The sequence below is a fragment of the Kryptolebias marmoratus genome, linkage group LG24, assembly GCF_001649575.2.
Source record: "Kryptolebias marmoratus isolate JLee-2015 linkage group LG24, ASM164957v2, whole genome shotgun sequence".
Taxonomy (NCBI): Eukaryota; Metazoa; Chordata; class Actinopteri; order Cyprinodontiformes; family Rivulidae; genus Kryptolebias; species Kryptolebias marmoratus.
In genome coordinates this window covers 5,819,175-5,841,848 of record NC_051453.1, presented here as the reverse complement: position 1 = coordinate 5,841,848, position 22,674 = coordinate 5,819,175, and the positions used below count along the sequence as shown (strand labels likewise).

General features: G+C 38.7%; 2 protein-coding genes across 4 annotated transcripts in view; both read right to left on the bottom strand.

Moving 5' to 3' along the window:
• rabgap1l (RAB GTPase activating protein 1-like) overlaps positions 1 to 16,708 on the bottom strand; it is an 89,197-nt gene extending 72,489 nt beyond the window's left edge. For both annotated transcript variants that reach the window (XM_017413404.3, XM_037974326.1), the window contains exons 1-10: positions 16,594 to 16,708; positions 10,284 to 10,490; positions 9,810 to 9,963; positions 7,120 to 7,327; positions 6,233 to 6,407; positions 5,322 to 5,479; positions 4,737 to 4,847; positions 3,272 to 3,338; positions 2,980 to 3,082; positions 1,339 to 1,505 (exon numbers count right to left, since the gene is read on the bottom strand). In XM_017413404.3, the coding sequence (XP_017268893.1) occupies positions 1,339 to 1,505; positions 2,980 to 3,082; positions 3,272 to 3,338; positions 4,737 to 4,847; positions 5,322 to 5,479; positions 6,233 to 6,407; positions 7,120 to 7,327; positions 9,810 to 9,963; positions 10,284 to 10,421 (1,281 nt within the window). In that variant the 5' untranslated portion in view covers positions 10,422 to 10,490; positions 16,594 to 16,708. The remainder of the gene's footprint in view (positions 1 to 1,338; positions 1,506 to 2,979; positions 3,083 to 3,271; positions 3,339 to 4,736; positions 4,848 to 5,321; positions 5,480 to 6,232; positions 6,408 to 7,119; positions 7,328 to 9,809; positions 9,964 to 10,283; positions 10,491 to 16,593) is intronic.
• Positions 16,709 to 17,338: 630 nt separating this feature from the next.
• fam163ab (family with sequence similarity 163 member Ab) overlaps positions 17,339 to 22,674 on the bottom strand; it is a 17,556-nt gene continuing 12,220 nt past the window's right edge. The window contains exons 2-5 of one of the 2 annotated variants that reach the window (XM_017413328.3): positions 21,298 to 21,384; positions 21,183 to 21,204; positions 20,362 to 20,475; positions 17,339 to 19,754 (exon numbers count right to left, since the gene is read on the bottom strand). In XM_017413328.3, the coding sequence (XP_017268817.1) occupies positions 19,356 to 19,754; positions 20,362 to 20,454 (492 nt within the window). In that variant the 5' untranslated portion in view covers positions 20,455 to 20,475; positions 21,183 to 21,204; positions 21,298 to 21,384 and the 3' untranslated portion in view covers positions 17,339 to 19,355. Of the gene's footprint in view, positions 19,755 to 20,361; positions 20,476 to 21,182; positions 21,205 to 21,297; positions 22,653 to 22,674 lie in introns of those variants that run through there. The other variant, XM_037974038.1, reaches the window with a different exon arrangement.

Below are 22,674 nucleotides of genomic sequence, written 5' to 3'. Positions count from 1 at the left end.
ATCTACGTTCCTACCCTCATCTATGGTCACGAGCTTTGGGTAGTGACCGGAAGAACGAGATCGCGAATACAAGCGGCTGAAATGAGTTTCCTCCGCAGGGTGTCTGGGCTCTCCCTTAGAGATCGGGTGAGAAGCTCGGTCATCCGGGAGGGACTCAGAGTAGAGCCGAAACTAAATGCAACAGTAAAATACAGTAAGTTAGCTAAAATGTGCTTAATGCTTCAGTTGGTGAATGACTGGTTTTAGCCCAAATAAGACAAAAGGACTGCATATGTACAGTGTATATATCACCTCTGATTTCCATCTTCTGCAAAAGCTTCCACACAATATTATCTTTTAATTAGCTTGAAACCACAGCACCAGTCCAGCACTCTTCCATTTACCGAGGAGATAACTCGAGAGGCAATCAGGCGGACGAGCCAAAGCGCTGCTGTTAATTACCCACACGCAAATAATGAGACAAGGCCTCTTATTAGCTCCCACAATCCAAAGCTCCCCTACACTCCACTGCCTCGCCAGGTCCCCACGGCCTCCTGAAAGATTTGCTTTTTAAACAGAGAAGAGGAGGCTTACGGCTTAACAGTATCTTTAAGCACCTGCTCAGCCAAGATGTGCTCGAGTTGGCGCAAAGTAAACAAACCCTCAGCTCAGCACTCGTTAAAGAAATCCGGAGTTCACGACAAAAAGACAAGAGTTTGACGTTTGCTGTTACACATCAAACAAAAGCTAGACAAGGTTTTGGAGTAATTAATAAAAAAAAAACCTTCAATACTTCATTATGTTATATACTTAAGTTCTGATAATTATCAGGAAGCAAAAAGAAATCAGTTTTATACCTTTCATCACCTTCATGTGCTTCACTTCTCTTTGGTAAAGTGATTGAGAGGTCACTGACACCCCTCATCGTTTCCAAACTGCCCTTTGACCCCCCCCTCATCACGCTGCTCATCCTCCAAAATGAAACTGGAATCACTTTTACCAGCGCAGAGAGCCTGGACTGGGTTCAGAAATAACAGCATCTGGGCTGCAGAGGCCTTTGACACCGACACTGAGATAAGCCAATAAACCTAACCTGACCTGAATAACATTGCAAAAATCAAATCACTGACAGGAATACGGTTGACACCTTCACAGTCAGAGGTCTCCACAGAGACTCGGTAAGCAGCGCTGACCTGCTGAGGTTTCCTTTTTAAATATTTAAGTAAATACAGATAGTGAGCGGCTGCTTTGACTAAATGACACTTGAAATTCATTGGTTAACACAATTGTGTTATTGTATAATAATTAAAGAACAATAATGCACAAATAATAAGCAAGGTGTGTGTATTTTTGTGGTACCTGTCGGAGCCTGAGGTAGAAAGTCTCACTGAAGGTCTTTCGGCTGAAGTACCAGAAGCGCTCGTTGGATGGGTAGACCCTGACGAGAGTTTCCAACAGGAAGCGAACCGGCTCCACCACCTCCGTCACCACGAGGTCCACCGCCACAGTCATGTAGACCTGCTTATCTGGAGCCAACCCAGAGGTAGATAAAACAAGATAAAATGGAAGGGCTCCGTGAGGGGATTATGCTAGTCAAAATAAACAAATTCCTCTGTTATGTGTCTACATGGTTAAACTGTAAAACTGCAGCATTTATTATTAATGACAGCAAGAGAAGCGCAGCTTTAGAGTATGTAAAGAAAATAAGTTGGTTAAATGTCACGTCTGCACCTCTAAGGTAAAACCTTTATTCATGATCGCAGCATGTTTGATATTTTATACATGAATCAGGAAAACTTAACTTCACAAAAAGACCTAAACTCCCTCTGGATAAAGGAGACGAGTCCAGTTTTCTGTTGGTCAAAAAGGCTCAAGTGTTCGATGACCTGCAAGACTCATCCTTCCACTTTTTAACCACACAACACATTTTACTTTAAATAGCACAACTTTTATAAATAGAAATATGTAAACTAGTCACTCAAATCAAAGACTGAATATAAAAAAATGATTTGAGCAACGGTAAATAATAGTAGTATTGAAAATCATGTGTTTTTAAGCTACGATATCTTTGGAAAAACAGGTGAATCCTGTTTTGGAGGGTCATGTCTGAGAATATAAAAGATTCACTCCAAAAGACATTTTAAAAAAATCTTTAAGTTAAATCAACTTACTGAATGTTCTGCAGTTTCTGAACAAACTACAGGAAACAACTGTTATAAAAGTTAAAATATAATTTATGTTCCAAGTGCTGATATTAAGTAAACTATCATGACTAAATTTGTTAGATTGATTTAGTCTACATTCAGAAGAAGATTATGACCACCTGTCTAATACTGAGTAACTCCCACCTTTTGCCACCAAAAGAACTGCTGCTGCCATGTTGGAGGAGTGATTGGTCTGCAAAATGTAGGTGGGTGGGAAGCATCAAATTAATGTTTTTGTGAATGCCAAAATGTTTTAGGAAGAACATTGGGTTGAAACAGGATCAGCAAGGGTTCTGATGTGCTTCACTGGTTTTATGGCTTACAAATCTAACAATTCAGCTGTAAACAGATAAACATGATATAGACTGAAGTCTATGTTGCTAAATCAGAGCCTCAACATGCAGACATAAAAACTCTTGTTTCTAGAAGTGATGAGTGAATCTCTTTAATACAGTTAATATAATATTCTGTTGCTTCTCATTTTAAAAACATGACAGGCTTCGACAAAGTCTGGCTCCAGATAATAAACTGAATTGTTACAGCCATGTTTCACTGTAAATTCTGCATGAATGTGGCTAAATAATAATAGTATTTAGTGCAACCATGGTGTACTAATGCTATAGTTTTTTTTACTGGCAGCTGAAAACAGGGACTTCTTAATTAGGTTCAGACACTAAAAGGTTATCAGGTTACTTGCTTTGTAACTTTTATTATAAAATAGCGTTTTTGCATCTTTAATGAAACTATTTGGACTTCGATGAACCAGAACATGACGACCCATTCTTCAAATTCAGACCTTTAGGCGTGTCTTCATTCAGGGGCTGGAAAGTGGCCATGTTGGGATTCCACTTTCCTGTGATGATGTAGGACTTCCCATCAGAGCTCTTTCCCATCGACTCCTGAGGATAAATTAATAAACAAATGGAATTTTTGGAGTTTTTTTATGCAGTAATGAGCTAGTAAAACATGCAACAACTGTTTTAACTTTAAATATGTGTATTCACTCACCAGCCGATCATTTACTTACAGTGAGCTTTAACGCTCTCATTTATAATCATTCGTGCCACTAATAACCGAGTCCTGCTCACCATGTCAAGAAGATGCATGTCACTGTTGCAGACTTTCTGTCCAGGACTCAGCAGCATCCCAAAACACCTTGAAGGAAGACAAAAGAGTCGCAGTCAACAAATCAAAACGCACCAACACCACTCCTGGGCCAAAGTCAAGTTCGCTAACAGAGGAAGGAAAAGTGGAAAACTAATAGAGCTCAACATGAAAAAATGCACTTCAATATAATTATGCGTACAATCTTTGAGTAAATTCAGTAATCCAACAACATAAAACTACAATTAAAAATGTTACATTAATTGACCAAACTAAAAGTACAGGTTTGAGTAAAGAACTGGAAGAACTCAAGACTCGTCATACATCTTTGCTAAATCTGAAATCTGAGTAATATTTGACCCAACACTGATGAAATAAACTGTTGAAACTGAGTCTTTTAGGTAAAAATGTCATCTGACTGCTAAACAGTGCATGACAAGAATCCAAACTACTCAACACAATAATAAAGGTTCTTAACATTTTTATAAAATTTCAAAGAGAATGGGTTCTAAACCCTAAAATGATCTGTTTTAAGGGGTTTCCATTGTCTCTAAAAATAAAGAGGGCAGGTGTCTAGCTCCCTGTGATCGCAACAGAGGTGTGAGGATGAAAAGAGGAAATGACCTAGTTTTTTTTTTTTTTTTTTAGCTTTGCTCAAACACAAAAAGGGAGGCTGCAGAAAACTCTAATTTAATCTGTGAAATTAGTAATACTTTGCTGGAAGATTACTTTTTATTTTGTTGCTTAGAGTCAAGGTTTCTGTGTTTTGTTGCTGTTCCAATATTTACACACCAGTGTGCAACGTCTTTGTGCCGAATAAAAGAAAAAAATTAACGATATTCATATAAAAGCCAAGGATATTAACAAAGTTTGCTGTTATATAAACTGCAGGTCAGCAAGTTTAAAGCAGCATCTGAGGCCTAAATCAGTCAGCCCCTCTCTTTTTTATTTAGGAAATTATATTAAAACATGAAACCTTTTAAGGTAATGATATGCAACCAGTAACTTCACCAAAACGTCAAGAAATAAAGGATGAGGATGCAAATTTTTTGGAACATGACGAACTGGAACAAATCTAAGTGAGAAAAATAATTTTATTTCAGAACAAATGGAGTCAGGACTTAACACACAGCAACTACACTCAGTGAGACGTTACATGTACATCAACATGTGTTAGATGTACATTTAAAATATAAATAAAGAGATGTATTGGTAATAAAATGTGTGGAGGACTTTAAGCTGCACACTCATCAAACTACAGAAACACTAGCCCACAGAAAATTTACATTATTTATAGTGATGTCATGAAGATAACAAAAGCTCCTGCTGCTACTAACTTTACTAAAAACATGTTGTTGTTTTAAACGGTATATTCTGTGATGTAAATTTTGAGTCTACAATAAAGTATTTAATAAAAGCTGAACTAAATGAAACAGAGGAGATCCCAACCTTTCAATGCCGAGCTCCTTGTTGCACATTTGTTGAACAGAAACCACCACCTTCTTCTGGACGCCCTGCCGCAGCTTGAAGTAAAACTTCTCTCTGTCTTTAGGTACGGGGCTGAGGTAGAGAAGAAGAAGAAGAAGAAGAGGATGAATGAAATGATGCCATTCTTTGGAGTTTGTATTGTTGTTTGTGAGTTTAATGTTCTGACTGTTAAATAGCTGGTTTCTTCTTTAAATCTTCTTAAGATAAAAACAACTAAAGTATATCTAAATGTACATCTGGGTTAAATTTAATCTGCGTTCCCGAAAGCTTTCATCTCAGTAATTTTAGCTGCTGGTACATTTTATTCCAAAAGAGATAACAAAAGCATACATCCATTTTTTTATTATTTTTAAATATCCAAAATACAATGCCTTGTTGAGCCAATAAACTTTATCCTTTTGATGGGTGAACAATCAAGGCAAGATACGATTACAGCAGCACGCCCGCCAACCCATTTGTCACCAAAAGTTATGCACTGATAAAAAAGTGTGTGTGTTTATGTTAGTGTCTTGTGACTGCGTGCATCTCCACGGTTAGATCAAGTACTTGAAGTTGCCTTTGCCGTCATCTTCTCTAATCTCCAATGAGACACTAAAGGTGTAGAGATCCCCGTCAGCGGGACTGGAGAGCGATGCATCTCTGATGTCGGCCGGCCGTGCAGAACGCCGAAAGGCTGTGGAGAAACTGTACAGGATCCGGCTGACCTGGAGCGAAAAATAAATAAATAAACAAGAAAAAAGGGAAGCAAGGAAAGGAGGGTAATAAACCTAAATATGATAAGAGTCATTTAGGAGCAACCAGAGAAGAGGAGGACAATAAAAACTGAAAACAAAAAGGTGTAAATAGGATTATTAAACAAGCAACCACAACATAAAAATAAAGAGTGGGTAATACAGAGAAGATGAATGTCTTCACAAGATAATAGTGCCCCCAGCTGGTTCTTACAGAAACAGTCAGACCAAATTCTCTCCAATTCTACTAATCCAACATCTCAGGCTTACATGAGACAACTAAAGTGGCTGCAGGGACCTTTCAGTTTGTCTGTGTTAGTCTGACTGCACAACAAACAAATTATATTAATAATCTTTTTGGCTTTCTCTCCAAAAAAGGTGTTTCTGTGAGTACTGTTGGCCAGAAACAAGTGCTGTCTAACACTTTGCTCTATGGCCTAAGTTTACATTATAAACACTGTCTCCATCTACAGAAAGACGTAGAGGAAGAGCATTCAGTTCAGTACATGCAAATCTATGAGATCTCATCATAAAACCCAAATAATTCCAAAAAATTAGTCATTTCTTAGTTTCTGGTTCTGCTGTATGGTTCGATGGAGAACAGAGGACAATATTAGTTAGACATCAAAGCCAAATTACATATAATTAGTTTGAGGATAGATGCTCTAAAGCATGAGGAGATGAGGTTTTGTGAACTGGAAAAAAAAAAAAAAGTATGCAACTCACAGCCTCTTTGATGTGGCAGGAGAAAACATGGATCTGGAAGTCCTCAGGGCTTCGGTAGCTCTCAGTGAAAGAAAAACAGTCGCTTTCTACAGAGCCCTCCTGGCCTCGAGCGCAGAACAACACCTTGTAGAGGGGGAAGGAGGCGATCTCCGTTCCTGAGGCCTGGTCCACAATTCTAGGGTCAGGGAGGTGACAGAAACATTAAAAACAAAAGCTTTGTGACTGTCATTTTCTACTGAAGGATGGTGGATAACATAAATGGGACGCCTCGTCAAAAAGCTGATATGTTATCAGTTGTTTGGGAGATAAATATAAAATGGGACACTTCTAGCCCTTGGTTGAACAGCAATGCAATCAAGACCTAAGACATACATTCACACTGAATCACGGCAGAAATAGCAGCTTTTTCAGTTTAAACAATCACCATTTCCTCTTTGGTATATTTAAATACTTCATGTTCCCTTTTCATTAAATGAGTCAAGACGTTTCTGTCAAATCTTTCTGATTTTAGCTTTTTTTTTGTTTGTTTGTTTACTGGCTAACAGACTTCCAAAAGGGGATAAATACCCTAAAAAGCACAAATTTGATGAAAAATAATTTATGCAATTAACACAGTTCTGTGTTTGTTACATTCAGAAGTCTGTAACCATGTGTGCACCTTTAATAGAGACTCTCTTACTGTTCTTACGTGTTCATAAGGTCACCGTAAACCATGACTTTAGGTAATAAAATCCCTTTAAGACATTTTATTTCTCTACAAACTTTAGGTTAACTCTGCAGGTGTGGATTTCTGTAATTTCTACCTCCAGTTTAATTGAACCAAACAACTTTTCATCTATTCCAAGCCATCGGACCAGAGTTCACACAATCAGTGGTCTTTGTCTGACCTGACAGAGCCATCTGGACCACACGGGACATGCAGGGTGATGGGAATGGGGATGGCACTCTCAGCTCGCAGGGTGGCCATCGCTCTCTGCGCCTCGGCCTCATTGCGAGGGGCTTTGACCCAAGTGCAGCCCAGGTAGGAAAGCTTGTTGAACTGGACGCTGTCCTCTTCTACAACGGTGGGACTGGCCGGTTCTGGACATGGCGGTTCTGTGGAGAAATGGGAAGAGATTTCCTAAATGTTGCATGTCTATATTTTTAATTAAATTGCTATTTATTTCGTTCTAAGATAAAAAGTATATCAATAGCAAACTGTTTGCCTTGCATTCAACAAACAAGATGTCACGTGAACAGAAAATAACAGAGACAATAAACCGCAGGCAAAAAAAGAAAAGAAGATGAGCTGGTGTGACACAGGAAGTTAAAAGGGTCCTCTCTGAAATGACCTCTGCTCTGACACTTTCACACTCAAACAGGAAGCAGAACAATGTGACCGGCAGCGTGTTTTTCACTGCTGAGCTTTTCTTTTACATCATGCTGAACATTTCCTTCTTGTTCACTCTGCAGCTGTGCAACACAACTGTATTAAAAGAAAGTCAAATATGAAAAACTGGGGGGAAAAAAGGGTTTTCTTTCGCTGAAAATATTATGGTTCCTTATAGTTGTACGGACTAATCTTATATTATACTATACATACTGGTCAGTAACAAGTTATTCCTGTACCTATTTTTTAAGTTAGTCAGAAGCAGAACCATGCCATTTTTAATTTCTTCCTTTAAATGTCTGTTTTGTCATTTTCTTGAGCTACAGTATGCATTACAATAACAGAATCCAAAAATTATTTACTGTAATGCACAAATATCTCAACATACCTCGACGTCTTCCAGGTTGCAGAGCAAAACCTTTCCTTCTTGAAAACATTGCAAACTCAAGCAATCACCTAACGCGAGTGATAGCATGTGCTTCCCCCTTTGTGTAACACATACCATCACACGTTGTTTCATTTCACCTCACATCAGCCAAAAATACATCCTGAGATTCTTCACACAAGACGGTCTCCTCTGTCTTCAAGCCTTTTTCTGCAGTAATCTGTTAATCTAATCCTGCCATGAAAGGCAGCAGGCTAAAGGCAGTCAGAGCTACATGCTGTAGGTTGCATACAAGAATACAAGTAATTTAGAATAAATCCAACAACCTGAACCAGTCTTAATTAATCTCCCCGTGTGTACAATTATAACAGGTGCAGACAATGTTCTTGGGTAGTTCGTATGACCAGAAACCTGTTTTTGTACAGTATTGCCACTACATAAATGAACTGAAGAGAAACTAAGGTAATGGAGCCATCATGCAAACATCAGGAGGAAAAGAAAGAAAGGTGATCAGAGACATTAATGTCAACCATACGCCCTGATAAGCAGCTGGTTCAACGACTAAAAATAGTTTTCTCTGCATGTCTTTCAGTAGGAAGTAGTTGAATCAGGTGTCTTACAAATGAACAGAACAAAAAACAGAACTGGAGCTCAATGATAAATTTTTCAGCTTTTACTGTGCAAACAAACGCAGACCGTTCAACACTCACGGGTCGTCATTAAAAAACTGATAACCAAACATTAATCTGCCATGAGTCAAAGTGCTATTATGCAACCTATCATAGTGGTTAACAATGGTTGGATAAGTTGTAGCTCAGCAGACATGACAAAATAATAAACTTCCTGAAAGGTTTAACGATTTGCTGCAAACCTGTTTAGTTTAACAGCATAATTTAAGCTGCTACAGTTAATGAGTCTGAACTATGCTGAACTGGCTTCATGAATCTGAGAAAGATTATTTATTCTGTGGAGCCTGTTTCTTAGTGTCAGTTGAAAAAGTGAGTTTAAAAAGTCTAAAAAGTGTGTTTTTTTAACAAACATGTTTGTGTTTTGAAGCGCTGTTGTTGGCAGAACTTTTTAGAGTCAAGAGTTAACAAAATAAAGTCCAAAACCTGATGGAGCAACAACATATGATGATGCCAAAGAATGCCAAATGACAAAAAACAGGATCTGTCTGATCATGTAATTCAGTAAACCTGAAATATTGATATGAAACTAAAAATGAGTGCATCTGGATCCTGCAGCTTAATAACGCCAAACCTGGTGGTGCTGATGCTTTGCATTGCTCCTAAATATTTCTGCACTCAGGCCCTTTTTGTTTGTTAAATTATTAAATTACGTACGAAGCTGCTGAGCCAAAGTCAGAACACTGAAGTGTTGATCTGATAGCAGAAACAAGTCATCCTTGACTTGACGTACTTAAAGCTGTTTTAAACCATTACTACTTTCAGTTTGACACCATGTTTCTGAGATAAAAACAAACATACTGTGAGTTAATCACATAGTGTTTCTCTTTTTCTGAAAAAATTGTTTCCATCAGCTTAAAAAATGCTGTACAGATTACAGTTTTGTTCAGTAACATCATGTATAAATACTGGCACAAACCGGCCTTTTCTGTATGACGTATCCGCCAATTTAACATAATAATTTACCAAGATATTTTAGTTAAACACTAGTAAAACTGCTGTTTGACAGAACTGACTTGCTGTAACAACTATGAGAGACAGAGGGCAGAAGTCTGTATTTGTTATTAAAAGTGTTTTTAAGTTTGATTGAATCGACTACCAGCTTGTAAAAACATCTGCAGCATTTAGCATCTGTACCTGCAGGATGGGTCTTCAGGACCCGGCTCTCCGCTTCCCCTTGCTTCTCCATCTTTTCCACGCAGCTTTTTTCTACCTTCACCTCATCGTCATCATCGTCATCCAGCACCTCCTCCATCGCTTTTTCCAGCTGATCACTTCCATTCCAAGACATCTGGGAATGTGAAGAAAAACACAAAGGATTAGGGAAGGAGTCAGCAAGCAGAGAAATTAAAACAAGAAGAGGGAGGAACAAACATACATAGGGCACAAATTCATGGAGAAAGTAAACCAGTTTATTATTATTGTCTCTTCTTAGACTAGAATATGTATTAAATGTATTTAATACATATTAGGGACACCTCTAGATATGTTAACTGTAAAGGAAAATTACAAAATCTTATTCTCTTTTTATTACATTTTGCCAAAGATTTCAGGCACCTATAAAACAGACTACTGAATGTAGGCATAATTGTAATGATGCTTGGTTCTGACCTTGAGTCTCGGTCTGCCCTCAGAACCCTGTGGTGAGCCAGCGGAGCCGGGCTGGACCAGAACAAACTCCTCACTGGTGACGGTGGCCACGGACTCTGTAGAGCTGCTGACTTTGCCCAGTGAGGAGCTGTCATCCATGACTAGCAGGTTAACTCCGGGTCAGCGAGGGAGACCAGGTTTAAACTCCCCCCCCACCTGTCTGCCCACCTGTGTAGGAAGGCAAAAGAAAAAGAATCAGATGATTTCTGTGTTCTTCTGTTTTATAGAAATTAGAAAGCACTGATGAAAACTAAAAGTCCACAAAAGCTTTTTTTTTTTTAATGTTGCTATTCATCAAGCACACACACACACACACACAGAGTAAAAGGGACGTTTTGCAAGTTGTGATGACATCAGGGTGACTTTTAAAACACAATGAACACGAAAAAAAGAGACCTGACGACTTTGATCAAACAACTTCCTGTTTCAACCTGCAGTTTTGAGATGCCTGACTATTAAAGGTAATCTAAGCATCTTGTAATCTCTGGTTTGATACCAACCAATGGGTCAGAAAAATCGGCAAACCTGTTTGCAACTTCTAAAATATGCAGTTCCTCAACTCCTAAAATTTTTGTGGTGCAGCTTGAAGATCAGATTTGCTGCCTGTCATAGTTTCTGATCACGCAGGCTAAGCTGGCAGATAAACAAGGTCAGACTGTCCTTTAATCAGTTTATAGTTCTATCAAATTATTTCTAAAGCAGTTTATAGAGAGAACCAAAGAGCTCCACACATCTAATATTTACTACATTATCTATAAACAGGAAATACAGTAAACAACAGAACAATATCAATTAGAACAAAAACATATATGTATTTGCACAATGAAAGCTCTAAACATCAGAGAGAAGGAAAAAAAAAGGCTTTTAGCACCGATTGGAAATGATTTATGTTTGTGCCACTAAAAAGGCTGGACGAAGAAATGCTCAAGAATAATTTGACTCAAGACTTTTGCACAGTGCTGCAGAGGTGTTCGTTTTACACAAAAATAAGAAAACGTCTGCAGAGGAGGAAGCTTCATGTGAGAATATGTAAAGGTGTAAAAGTGCTTATCCTGAATAAAAAGTAAACAGCGCACATTGAAGCAACTCTTAAGTTTATGTCTCAAACTTACAGCTTTGTTGTTTATGTAATTTTTCATTTTTTTGCATTATTTGATGCTATTTTCCTCCCTGAGCTGGATGCAAACACTGGAACGCTGCAGAGTTAAAGTCTGGGCATCACGTTTGCAATTAATGGTAACAATAAAAGTAGCTTAGCCTGTCTTAAAACATTTGTGATCGTTTGAGTTAACTAAGGCACCACTGTTAACAAAGACTGAACACTTTTAATCACCAACTAACTGAACATGTTTCATCCTGCTGGCTCATTAATCTCAGAGGGTGTCGGCCAAACTACAAACCAACACGACTGAGCTGACGTTTCAAACGTGACAAACAGACAGATGGACTCCAATCAGATGGCTGTTCAACAAAGATTTAGGGTTTTATTTATTTTAAACTAGCATAACATCTGTATTCTTAAAATTGAGGCTTTAGCTTAGAGATAAAACTTTTACAGATCTAAACATTGAAGAACCTGTGAGAAATTTGATACAGTTATTGTGACATTTAATAAAACAGACTTGACTGACTGACAAAAATATCTGATTATTCTATAAAAAAAAAAATATTGGTTTTGTAAACGGTGCGATAATTCTCAATTCTCTCCTAAAATGTATGCCATTTTGATTTGAGTTTTTTAACAGCCACCCAAAAGCTGGGGTGTGGCGAGGAGAGGAGCACCAACACATTCAAATGTAGAAGAAATACATGAAGGGCTCATTCATTCGCACACAACCAGATAAATACAGGCACACAGAAGGCATTCATACACTCAAAACTAGACAAATTATGCCCCTGCCATCTCCACACAGGCATAAATGCAGAAAGCAACAGGGTCATGTGCTCAGTTCACAATTATTCAATTAGACAAACCCCAGAATGAATAAAAGAACAAAATATAATGACATTATTAATTGTTTGAAAGAAGCTACTATGAGCAGAAACCCAGATGGTGAGAGGTGAATGCTGGGTAAAAGTTTACTTTGGTTTTCTTTAAGCTTTACTGTCTTCTCTTCGAAAGGCTCTGGTTATACAGAAACCACAGATTATGGCTAGTTAGTTACTCAATGATGGCTGTGCAGATGGAGGACAAACCAAAATGTTTATTCACACAAACATATTCAACCACAAAGGCAAAGCACTACACTAACTTAGAGAATGGGGGAAAATAATGAATGCTACTGGCAAAAGTCTCTTGCCTTGATAATTAGTGGATACACATAAAGGCACGTTATTTGCAATATACCACTTCCTCCGTCAATGTGCCCAGTCGCTTCCTTTTCAGCCTTAAGTCACAAATAAAGCAGCGAATGTGCACCCACTCATTACGAGCATGTCCCTCCGGTACGGGCCCAGTCGTGGCTGCTTTGCTGTCAGTTATTGGCTGTGTGGAAAGAGTGAGAGGTCAGTGTGGTTGACAAACACCCACTAGAGCTGAGCTAACGACCAGATGTGCCTGTGTTTCTTTAAACTCATGTGCAGACCTTAACTTTAACGTAACGTGAAGTTTTGTGTAGCGTATGACCCTAATAAGGTGTTTTTGTAACTCTGTTTAGAAATAGAGAGTTTTTCTTTTGGCAATTCTTTCCTAAACAACTGAAATGTGGTGCACGTGCCATGGTATGGTCAGTATTTTCGCCACCAAGGCAGATCTCCTGGAAATGTTAAAGATTTTCAGATGTTGATTGGAAAAATGTTTACACGGTGCTGCTGTGCTCATTGAACCTGCTGTAGTTTTCATGCCAGACCACTAGTTGGCACTTACACACGCGCAGACACCAGTCTCTCAAGCATATAAACAGTTACATCCAAAATAGCGAACACACAGTGAGGCTGCGTTGCTGCTACGTGTTGAAAATGGTGAGCAGCACAAACAGCACTCTGCAGTCCAACATTACTACTGTGGTTGATGTACACCTGCATGTGCAGAACAGCTAATGACTGCAGGCATTTGTGGTGTGCATATGCAATTTCATACGGTGTAGCTTCCTTTGAAATGCAAAGGGTGATGGTGGTGGTGGTGAGGGGTTCACTCTGACACCTGGGTTCAAAAGGTTTCAGTGTCAGCTCCGACCGCTGTTATCGTGTAAACGAACGGCTGAACTGCAACAGAAATGTTACAGTTTCACTGTAAACGGCCCCCAACTAACCTCCGTGGTGCTAAACGTCATTGCGTGCAAAAAACGTGCCTCGTGTATGCGAACGCTAACCAGTTGTGAATCATAACACTGCGGGTCTTAACCCAATACGACAACTCTTAAGAACTGAGGCACTCCTCCTTTTTAGAGCACTAGGTCTGTATTAATCCACATTCTGCAAAAGAACACTACAAATGGTTTTGTTTAAAAGGAGCTGGTTGGGTTTTGACGCCTAAATGTGGCACCATGACTTCTGGAGGTTTACATCAATCAGCCGGATACAAAGAAACTTATATGGGATATAAGGTTTTGTTAGAACACTGTAGAAAAACACCCCAGCTTTCCAACAAGCCTGAGGAAAAAGGCCCAAATGGGTTCAGCTGATCATCAGCAGGACACATTAGGCAGCAAATGTGCACGCAATGACACAAAGCAACGCAGACGACTTTCAGCCAAGAAAACAGCCAAATCAACAAGTGGTGATAAAAATAATACAGCTTTCAATCAAACTGTTGGGAAGTGTTTAAGTTCATGTTGTGAGGTGGTGGAAATGTTTTTTTTTTTCCTGCAGGTCCCGTTCTGAGAATTGTTTAATTGACTTACACCCTAAAAACTTCTCCCTGATTCTCCAAACTGAGATCAATTTATGCCAAAACAGGAAGTGAGGTACTCTCCTTTAAAAGCCCCATGAAAGGGTTTGGCTGGCTCCGCCTGAAAGAACTATTTCAAAACTCTCAGTCCCAAACTTTACTTGTGTGCAGTTTTGTTCTGTTTTTTTTTTTTTTTGTCTTGTGTTCCAACAACCACTACTTTGACAGAGGGAGTCAATCCGAAGTTTAGTTTCCGAGGTGTGTGCTGGCAGTTTGCTACAATTGTGTCTCAACTGTCTAAATAAAGACCTCCTTTCAAGAATCAGGGTGTGACTTCAGCTCTGACAAATCTGGGAGTTCGTTACGCTCTACCGTAGGCATTTATGTTACTGAAAAGTCATTTTCAGAAATATTCATCCACCTCGCCTACATTTACCCGCAGTCAGTTCTAAGAACTGAGCAAAATGAATATAAGTGACTCTACATAGACCTACAGACATTACAACTCACAATGACTAAAACCAGCTTTGAATTTTTGTCTTGAGCTCATCATTGCCAGTTTCTTATTTTCATCGAACACGCGATATGAAATCACTTCCTGTTACGTGCACAGCCACAACCACACAAGTTATTTTCATAGTCAAATGCAACACGTTGCCAATTTGTTTAGGTTACATTCAGAAGTATGCTTAAACAACATTTACTGCACTTGTACACAGAAACATTATTACTGTCAAAGTGCTGCTTGTTTTTCTCCCAGTGAATCTATAGAAAAAATCATCTACTGATTTATTTATTTATATATATATATATATATATATATATATATATATATATATATATATGATAGCTCTATGTTGTAAAGTTTAAGAAGCTGAAGAAACATGTTAGTTTGCATAAAGCATTAAATGGGAAAATGATCCAAATCTTGACAACTTTTCTTTCCAGAATTGACTAACCACTGCAGCTGTGCATCATGACTTTGATTTATATTTAGTTTACATCAAAATTCCTTTTTAAAGGGCATTAAAAAGGTGAGTAAGTCCATAATTGATGTACTGACGTTCAAAAATTAAGAAGAAATTCTACTAAAACATGCAATGAATGAGGGGTTTTTTTATTTTACAATGACATAACATACAGAAACCCAGTTAGCTGGAAGTGTTTGTTTCAGTTTTAATAATTTCTGTGACCTCATGTCTTATTGCAGGCAATTCATAGCTCTATAATTCACACTAATCAGCCGAATGACCGGCGCCATACCCTTCAAAAGGCACTCTTTTTCCTGCAGAAGTGGTTCAGCCCAGACAAAGAACGAACAGGGGTGTCGAGGAAGGTTTGGCACCAGTCTATTACTTATATATCACTCACTACAATGTTGGATTCTAACATCTTAGTCACTCTTGGGAGAAACAGTAACTGATTTATAATAAAGTGGAATTAGGCTGCATCGTTGTGAAAGATGCAGGAGTCACACCAAAAGCTTTTCCACTGGGGCAAATATGATTTTAGCCAATCGTTTATCCACCTAAACAGCACGGGATAGTGACAATGTCATCCAAACATCAGTCCTGGCACTGATCCACAAGCAATAAATGTCTGGGAGAGTTCGACAACAGCTGCAGTGATGTGAGTGGGGAAGAAGTGTGTTTAATACACATCTGTAAGCCCTCCAGTCAAATAACTCTCAATGTGGGGAATAAGTCAAACATACTGCAGCTCTGTGAGCCCTTTCTAAATTATATGGTCAGTTTGGATAAATGGTCTTATTGGTGGATGCTGATGCTTGTATTTTCACCTGACTGGGCAGGTGTCCGTTTTATTTTTTTGTGTCCACCAAATAAATGACTGCAGCAAGGCAAGCTGTTAATGTCCAGGCCTGGGGGACAGTAGTGGAGTCACCAGAAGTCCAGCTTTCCTGTAAACTGCAGCTTAATTAACACTTGGGAGGTTAAATTACACTGACAAGGCATTCAGTTAGAAACACGTCATTTTTTTAGTTGTTAAGCACACATATTAGCGAACAGATAACTTAACGTAAACAACACAAACAGGGGGGGGAAATGCGAACGACAAAGCTAATGTGTCCCGAAGAGTCACCACAGTTTATCCTCAGTCGATGTACTAATATAACAAACACCTTTCAGCAGCAAATTTTCTTTACAAGAGAACTGATGACAGAACAGGTGAATGCGGGTTAAACAGGAAGTGGTACCTGTGCACGTATGTTAGAGGCTCGAGCGGAATGCTAACGCTAAGTGTGGCTAACGCTAACGAGCTCGAAGTCCAAAACAGTTGGACCAGAAGCTACATCGTTACACCCTGCCCGGCTCCGGAGGAAGATGCCTTGGGAGGAGAAGGAAAACAACACCACAGCTCTCACTCCACGCACACACGGCTCTGATACAACCATAGGTGTCAGCTACAAAGCTGTCAACTTACTTTTTAGGAGCGTTGTGAAACTGCTTGTCATAAGAGTTGCGACAAAGATCGTGTGTGTTTAAAAAGATGAATCACTCGGGAGTTTGGGTGGACGCCTTCCGGTAAGGAATGCGTCGCGCATGCGCGATAGAGCCTTACTGAAATTCCTACGTAAACAATACAGGAATTATATACACACGTGTGACTATTTAGAAATATCTATATTTAAATATCTGTCGTTTCAGCCTAAAATATAGTTTTTAAATAAAACGATACTCCTTTAAAAAAGAAAGCAAGCTGATTAAACAGGAATTCAACTTTTTTTTTCTTTTTTGCTTCCATTAAATGTAACAATAAAACATCAAAATTTAAAGTGGTATGTTCATGAATCATCTTTGTCTTATGATGGATAATATTAAAACTGCTTGTCAAAATGCATGTTATTCAGCAAATTAACTTCATTGTGGTTATTTGTCTAATGATGATTGTTACCAAGAAGTTCAAATTCAAGTTTATTTAATCAGGACAGTGTGCAAATATAACATAAATATTAAAACATTCGATGCATTGCACCAGATTTAGCTTTAGGCTAAGTTTCTTAACATGTTAACATGTTCCTACAGCACAGATTCATGCCTTAAAGAAATGAGAAAATTTCTGTCTAATGTTTTTCAATATTTTGATAAAATTTGAGTTTAGCATTATTATTAATAATAAATATGATAGTAACTGGGTTCTGAGTGCAGTCAGAAAATAAGACAAATAGTAATTTCAAGGAGTTACAAATCTTTATTTGTCAAAAGTTAACACGATTACATATTAGCTTTTTATTACTTACAATTTGTTTTTGAGCACATTTTTAAAAATCCTCCTTACATCTTTTAATATAACAGGTTAGGTAAATAGAAAATAGTTACAATAATGTTTAAATAAATGTTTGACAATGAACATGTTAAAGTAGACAGAAACATGGAGAAATACCAGCTAAAATTTAGAAAAGCCCACCCATGTGATGGTAATTATTTTTAGTGAACATTATTTTATCTTTTTTATGATTATTCTTTATTCCAGAGTAAACCAGTTGTGATGTGAAAGGATTTTCATAAATAAATAAAAAAACAACAACAGCAGTCGCTGTATTTAGCGTCTGTTTAATAAATTATTATTGAAAAAAAGATGGTAAGCAATGAAAGTTTTCATGAAAAAGAATTGGCAAAGCATCTCTGTTAATCATGTAAAACATGGACATGTGTAAATATGCTTTAAAACTCTCTCATGACTTTATTGCCCCACTTATTCAGCTTCAAGTCCTGAATCATGCTGTGCAGAGAAATATTTTTTAAAAAAAACAATGTCACAGAAAACATAAACATTTGTACGTACGGTGAGCAATGCTGTGTAAAAATAGGAGAACTGGGAAACAGCAACATTCACACAATATCAAAAAAAGAAAGAAACTGGGTGATATTTGCATTGCAAAGATTGAAGAGTATTAGAGTATAGACAGTGTGTAGACAAAATAGCACAAACCAGTTAGTCCATCGCTCTTACTGAAAAATGTTCAGTTCCCAGCAGGCATCGCTCTCTGACACAAACACACCGGCACTGACGGATTGCTTTCTCCTTAATATTTACACAGCTTTTTGCACCTGTGGAAAAAAAAGTCATTACGTTCTTTTTTAGCACAGCAGCTCTGAAGCAGGGGCTCAGATTCCGTCACGTTTGCATTTTTCCAAATAAGAGGTTTTAAATGTCATCATCCGAGGTCCGTTTTCTTAAAAAAGAAAAAAGTCCAGCATCTTTACATCTCACAAGGTGAACACAGTGTTCTCAATATTTCCTTGATTCATAATTGGTGAAATAAAAACGGTGGTGGGGAGATGGCTGGAGATGAAGAGCCGTGTGGAGAGCTTGCATCGTGAACTCTCCTGCACACGTTCTGTCTCTGCACTTCACAAAAAAATAAACATTTCTGTTTCCTTCTGCTCATCAGAACAACTTCGCTACGTATTTGTTTCTTTTTTTGATCACGCTACATTTGGGAAGTCATTAGAAATATGCAGCTCAGGAAAATGAACAGAGGTAGCCCTCAGCAGGTAAAGAAACATTAACAGTCAACAAGCTTCCCCTTCGCGTGGGAACATCTTATTATCGCCTGCCGCCAAAGGGCAAAAGGCGGGCGATAATGTTTTTTTTGCCTGTCTGTGTGTTCAAACTGTATCTGTTAGCAAAATATGTCTTGAACCACTGGATGGATTTTAACGAAACTGTCGTCACTGGATGTACAGCTGCAGCTGCTGAGCCAATCCAAGATGGTCACCGCAGCCCATTAGCCAACACAAAAATGGCTGTAACTCAACCTGTTTTACAGATACTGAACTGAAACATGATGTGGTAGTAGCTGAGAGTCATTCCCAACACATACTCTGAGCAGAAGATGATTTCAGTCTAAAACTCTGACACGAAAGGCGGCGGGTGATATGCAATCCTTTAAGGAATACTAGGCCTTTAGCTACAGATGAAGATGATTTATCAGTCACAACTTTTGTGAAATGTTAGAATTTGACCTACTATGAGAGGGATTAGTTCTTTAAACTTTAACCACCAGTACCTGATTAGGACGAGTCTCGGTTAGACCCAGCAGAACTTTAGAGTGTAAATAAATGTTACCTTCACAGACTGACTGGCTGCAGAAAGAGCCAGAATTAACACGTGTGTTTGTCTCGTTGGTGACGCTGGTTTTGTGAGGAGAGAGGGTGTCTGGGTGTGGAAACACGAGGCGGCTACACCTCTGTGCTGATGGCTCGGGTGTTGGTGTAGAAATCGGGCGGCCGGCCTCGCTGAGCGTCCCTCAGCAGGGAGCCTCGGACAACAGGCAGGGGCATCGACAGCGCCTGGTTGTCGTAGTGCGTGGGCATGTAGGTGACCCGCTCGCCACCGTTGCGCATCTCATCGGTGGTACGGATGTAGAAGGGCGAGTCGTACGGCGAGCAGCTGGGGCAGTAGCGGCGCTGGCCCCCAGCCGGCTTGGTGGGGTTGGAGGATTTGGGCAGCTCTGGGGGCGACAGGGACAGCGGCGTGACGATTGGTCCGTCCAGCCCAGTGAGGCTGCAGGCGTTGCAGGCAAAGTGTTGCTGAGAGATGGAGCCGCTGTCAGAGCCATTATTCTTACAGCAGTAGTACTACAAAAAATAAAAGAGGCTTGCATTAAAGTTATGTATGTGATATTTTAAACAAAAATCACAAAACTTGATTTAATAAAACAGTGCAGTTTCTCAGTTCAAACACTTGATATGTTTAATATGGAATAAAAACTTTTTTGGAACTAGGTTTGTAATAAAAAATCTAAATAGAAGAAAAAAAAAGCAAATGGGATCATTTCAAAACCTGCTTCCAATCACCAATTTAATAATGAATAGAATATTTACTCATAACTGAGTCCTCTCACAGCTGAGATCACATCCTCTCCGTCCAAAAACTCCAGAAGTTTGAAGATACTTGCACTAATCTGAACAAGTTGTTTTTTATATTGTTCATTCATTGACGAATTGCCCTATTAAAGAAAGCAAACTTAAAGCAAAAGAAACATCATGGTGTCTGTGTTTATACCTGTTTATTTACTTTGCACACCAAAAACCTTTGCTTCCTGCCTTGTCATACTTTGTATTGTTTTTCTACTGTTTTATTTTTTTCTCCTGGTTCTTAACCTCTGCCAGTTTGTTTAGTTTGGGGTTCTGAGTCAGGGAAAAACACATCTCAGTGAGTGGAAATGATGCGGCGGCGTCCTACCTGGAGTCTACAGTAACAGAGCACGGCTATGATACACAGAAGTATCACTGTGGCCAGTATTCCTCCAGTTATGACAACAGTTCCAGCTGTCATCCGACCAGCTCTCCATCAAACCTGTAACAGGGGCACAGGAAGTGACATCATCAGGAGGAAGCACATTACTGCCTAACAGATATGAAGTTTTATTTATAGTTTTATCATTTATGAGCGCACACAGCTACAGTATACATGTGGATAAAAGTATCAAACTGGGGCAAATATTTTGGGTGACTCTATTAGTGTGTGACATTATAAGATGTGATGTTTGGTAGAAAACAGTTTTATTTAATGTGTGACTTTGTTTTGTTTAAAATAAAGAGATGAGATATAAATTTATTTAAATTATTTTAGTTTCTTTAGCTAAAATCTGCAATAAAGTGACAACTCCCAATAAATGCCGTCATAAAGACAACATTTGTACATATTTTTAGTTTATATAATTCAGCTTAAACTATAAACTATTTTGTGTTCATTATAACTTTTCTTTATTTATAAATTGGCCACCAACTTCTTGTTTTGGGATCTCCTAGCTTATCGAAACATAAAAAATATCTGTAACTCTGTTTTATTTTGAAGGGGAATCCTAGACTTTTAATTTTATTTTGACACAGTCTAATACTAGTCAGTGTAACAGAATTTAAAAAATGAAGTTAATGACTTTAAGTGCATTTTAAAAAAGAACAGACACGTTTCTTTAACCTAAAATATTGTTTTGAAGCTAATATTTAGTGGTAGAAATAAACTCTAATTGTTATTATGTGATTACAGATGTTGATACTCACGTTCAGCAAAGTTGCTTAACACCTGACAGCAGACAAAGAGAGGTGTTATCATAAATGATTTAGATAGATTTGGTAGTTATCTACATGCAGGTGCAGGTAAATTAGATAAACTTACATCAGAGGAGTGTTTGCAGGTTATTTTGTTTGAGCAGCAGTCAGATCAGGGATTAATGAAGAAAATCACACCACTGGAAAGACAAAACTGTAAAAGATCGGAGAAGAAAAGAAGCAGGACAGATGGAGAAAAAACGAGTTTTACTGAAGTACCACTACTTCATTTTTTTCTCCACAAGGTGGCACCAAAGGAACAGAGAAATCTCTCTTGCTGTAAAAATTGTCTTTTTAAATGCTGCTTCTCTCAACAATACCAATAAGTGTCTTCAGAGGGAAGAAAGCAACAATAGAGTCATCAGATTAAAATAAAAACATTGACATTTACTGAACATGTCAAGGTCTCCAAATCCGGGAGAAAAAAATCAATCCATGTTGTTGAGCTCCGTCTCTGTCTTCCATCCTTTGAAACCCACACATGCGTCCTCACAGGACAGCAGCAGTAAAACTGATTTAGCAGCCAGAGGTGCAGCTGATTGGAGTCTGACTGTAGTCTGCAGTCTGAGGTTCGCACAGGTGAAGTGGAATCTATTACTGCTGATAAAAACACGTCCAACCTGAGATTGGTGCAAAGGCTGGAGGCAAAACTGGAGCAAGAGCCAAAAAAGGCACCACATGGGGAAAAAGCAAACTTGTGCTTTCTGCTGTCTGACATTTGGTCAGACTGATGTGTGTGTTAATGTGTTCTAATGTCATGTGAGCACTAATGTAACATGAGAGATGAAGTCTGTCAGATCTCCGGGATTGGAAAACAGAACCATTAACCGTTAATTCAGCGGTACTGACCGCCTTACCTGCCTTCAGTCAGGGCTGACAAACTAAAAATGTGAGTGAATGCTGTTAAATATTTACACCAAAACACATGAATAAAACATCCCTTCAGAGGAATTGTTGCTATAAGTGAGTCATGTTGGATTCACAGTAAATATGAGAGGCCTGCAGAGCTACAGAGATGAGAAACAGCCTCAGTCTGCACTGAATCACCAGGAATCTGAGAAATTATATTACACTTCCTTCATTCTTTTAGTATTTACAGTAGCATCATAAAAACTGACAGAGGTGTGTGAAATTTGCAATTCCCTTCTGAGATTTTTTCACGAGGCACTTAGACCTCATTGATGCAGGTTTTAATGACTTCCTCAGCCCTCCATCTTTCTGTATTTTGTTTTTTAGAAACACAAAAGTTTTTCTTGCGTTAAGTTCAGTGACTGTCACTGTCTTCAAGTGTCACTGAAATTGGAAAAAGTGACTGCAGAGACGAGCACCAGCTCCCCGAGACCCAGAAAGGAGAAGAGGGTGAAGAAAATGAACTGGTCGGTCAGGTGGATGGATGGATGGATGGATGGATGGATGGATGGATGGATGGATGGATGGATGGATG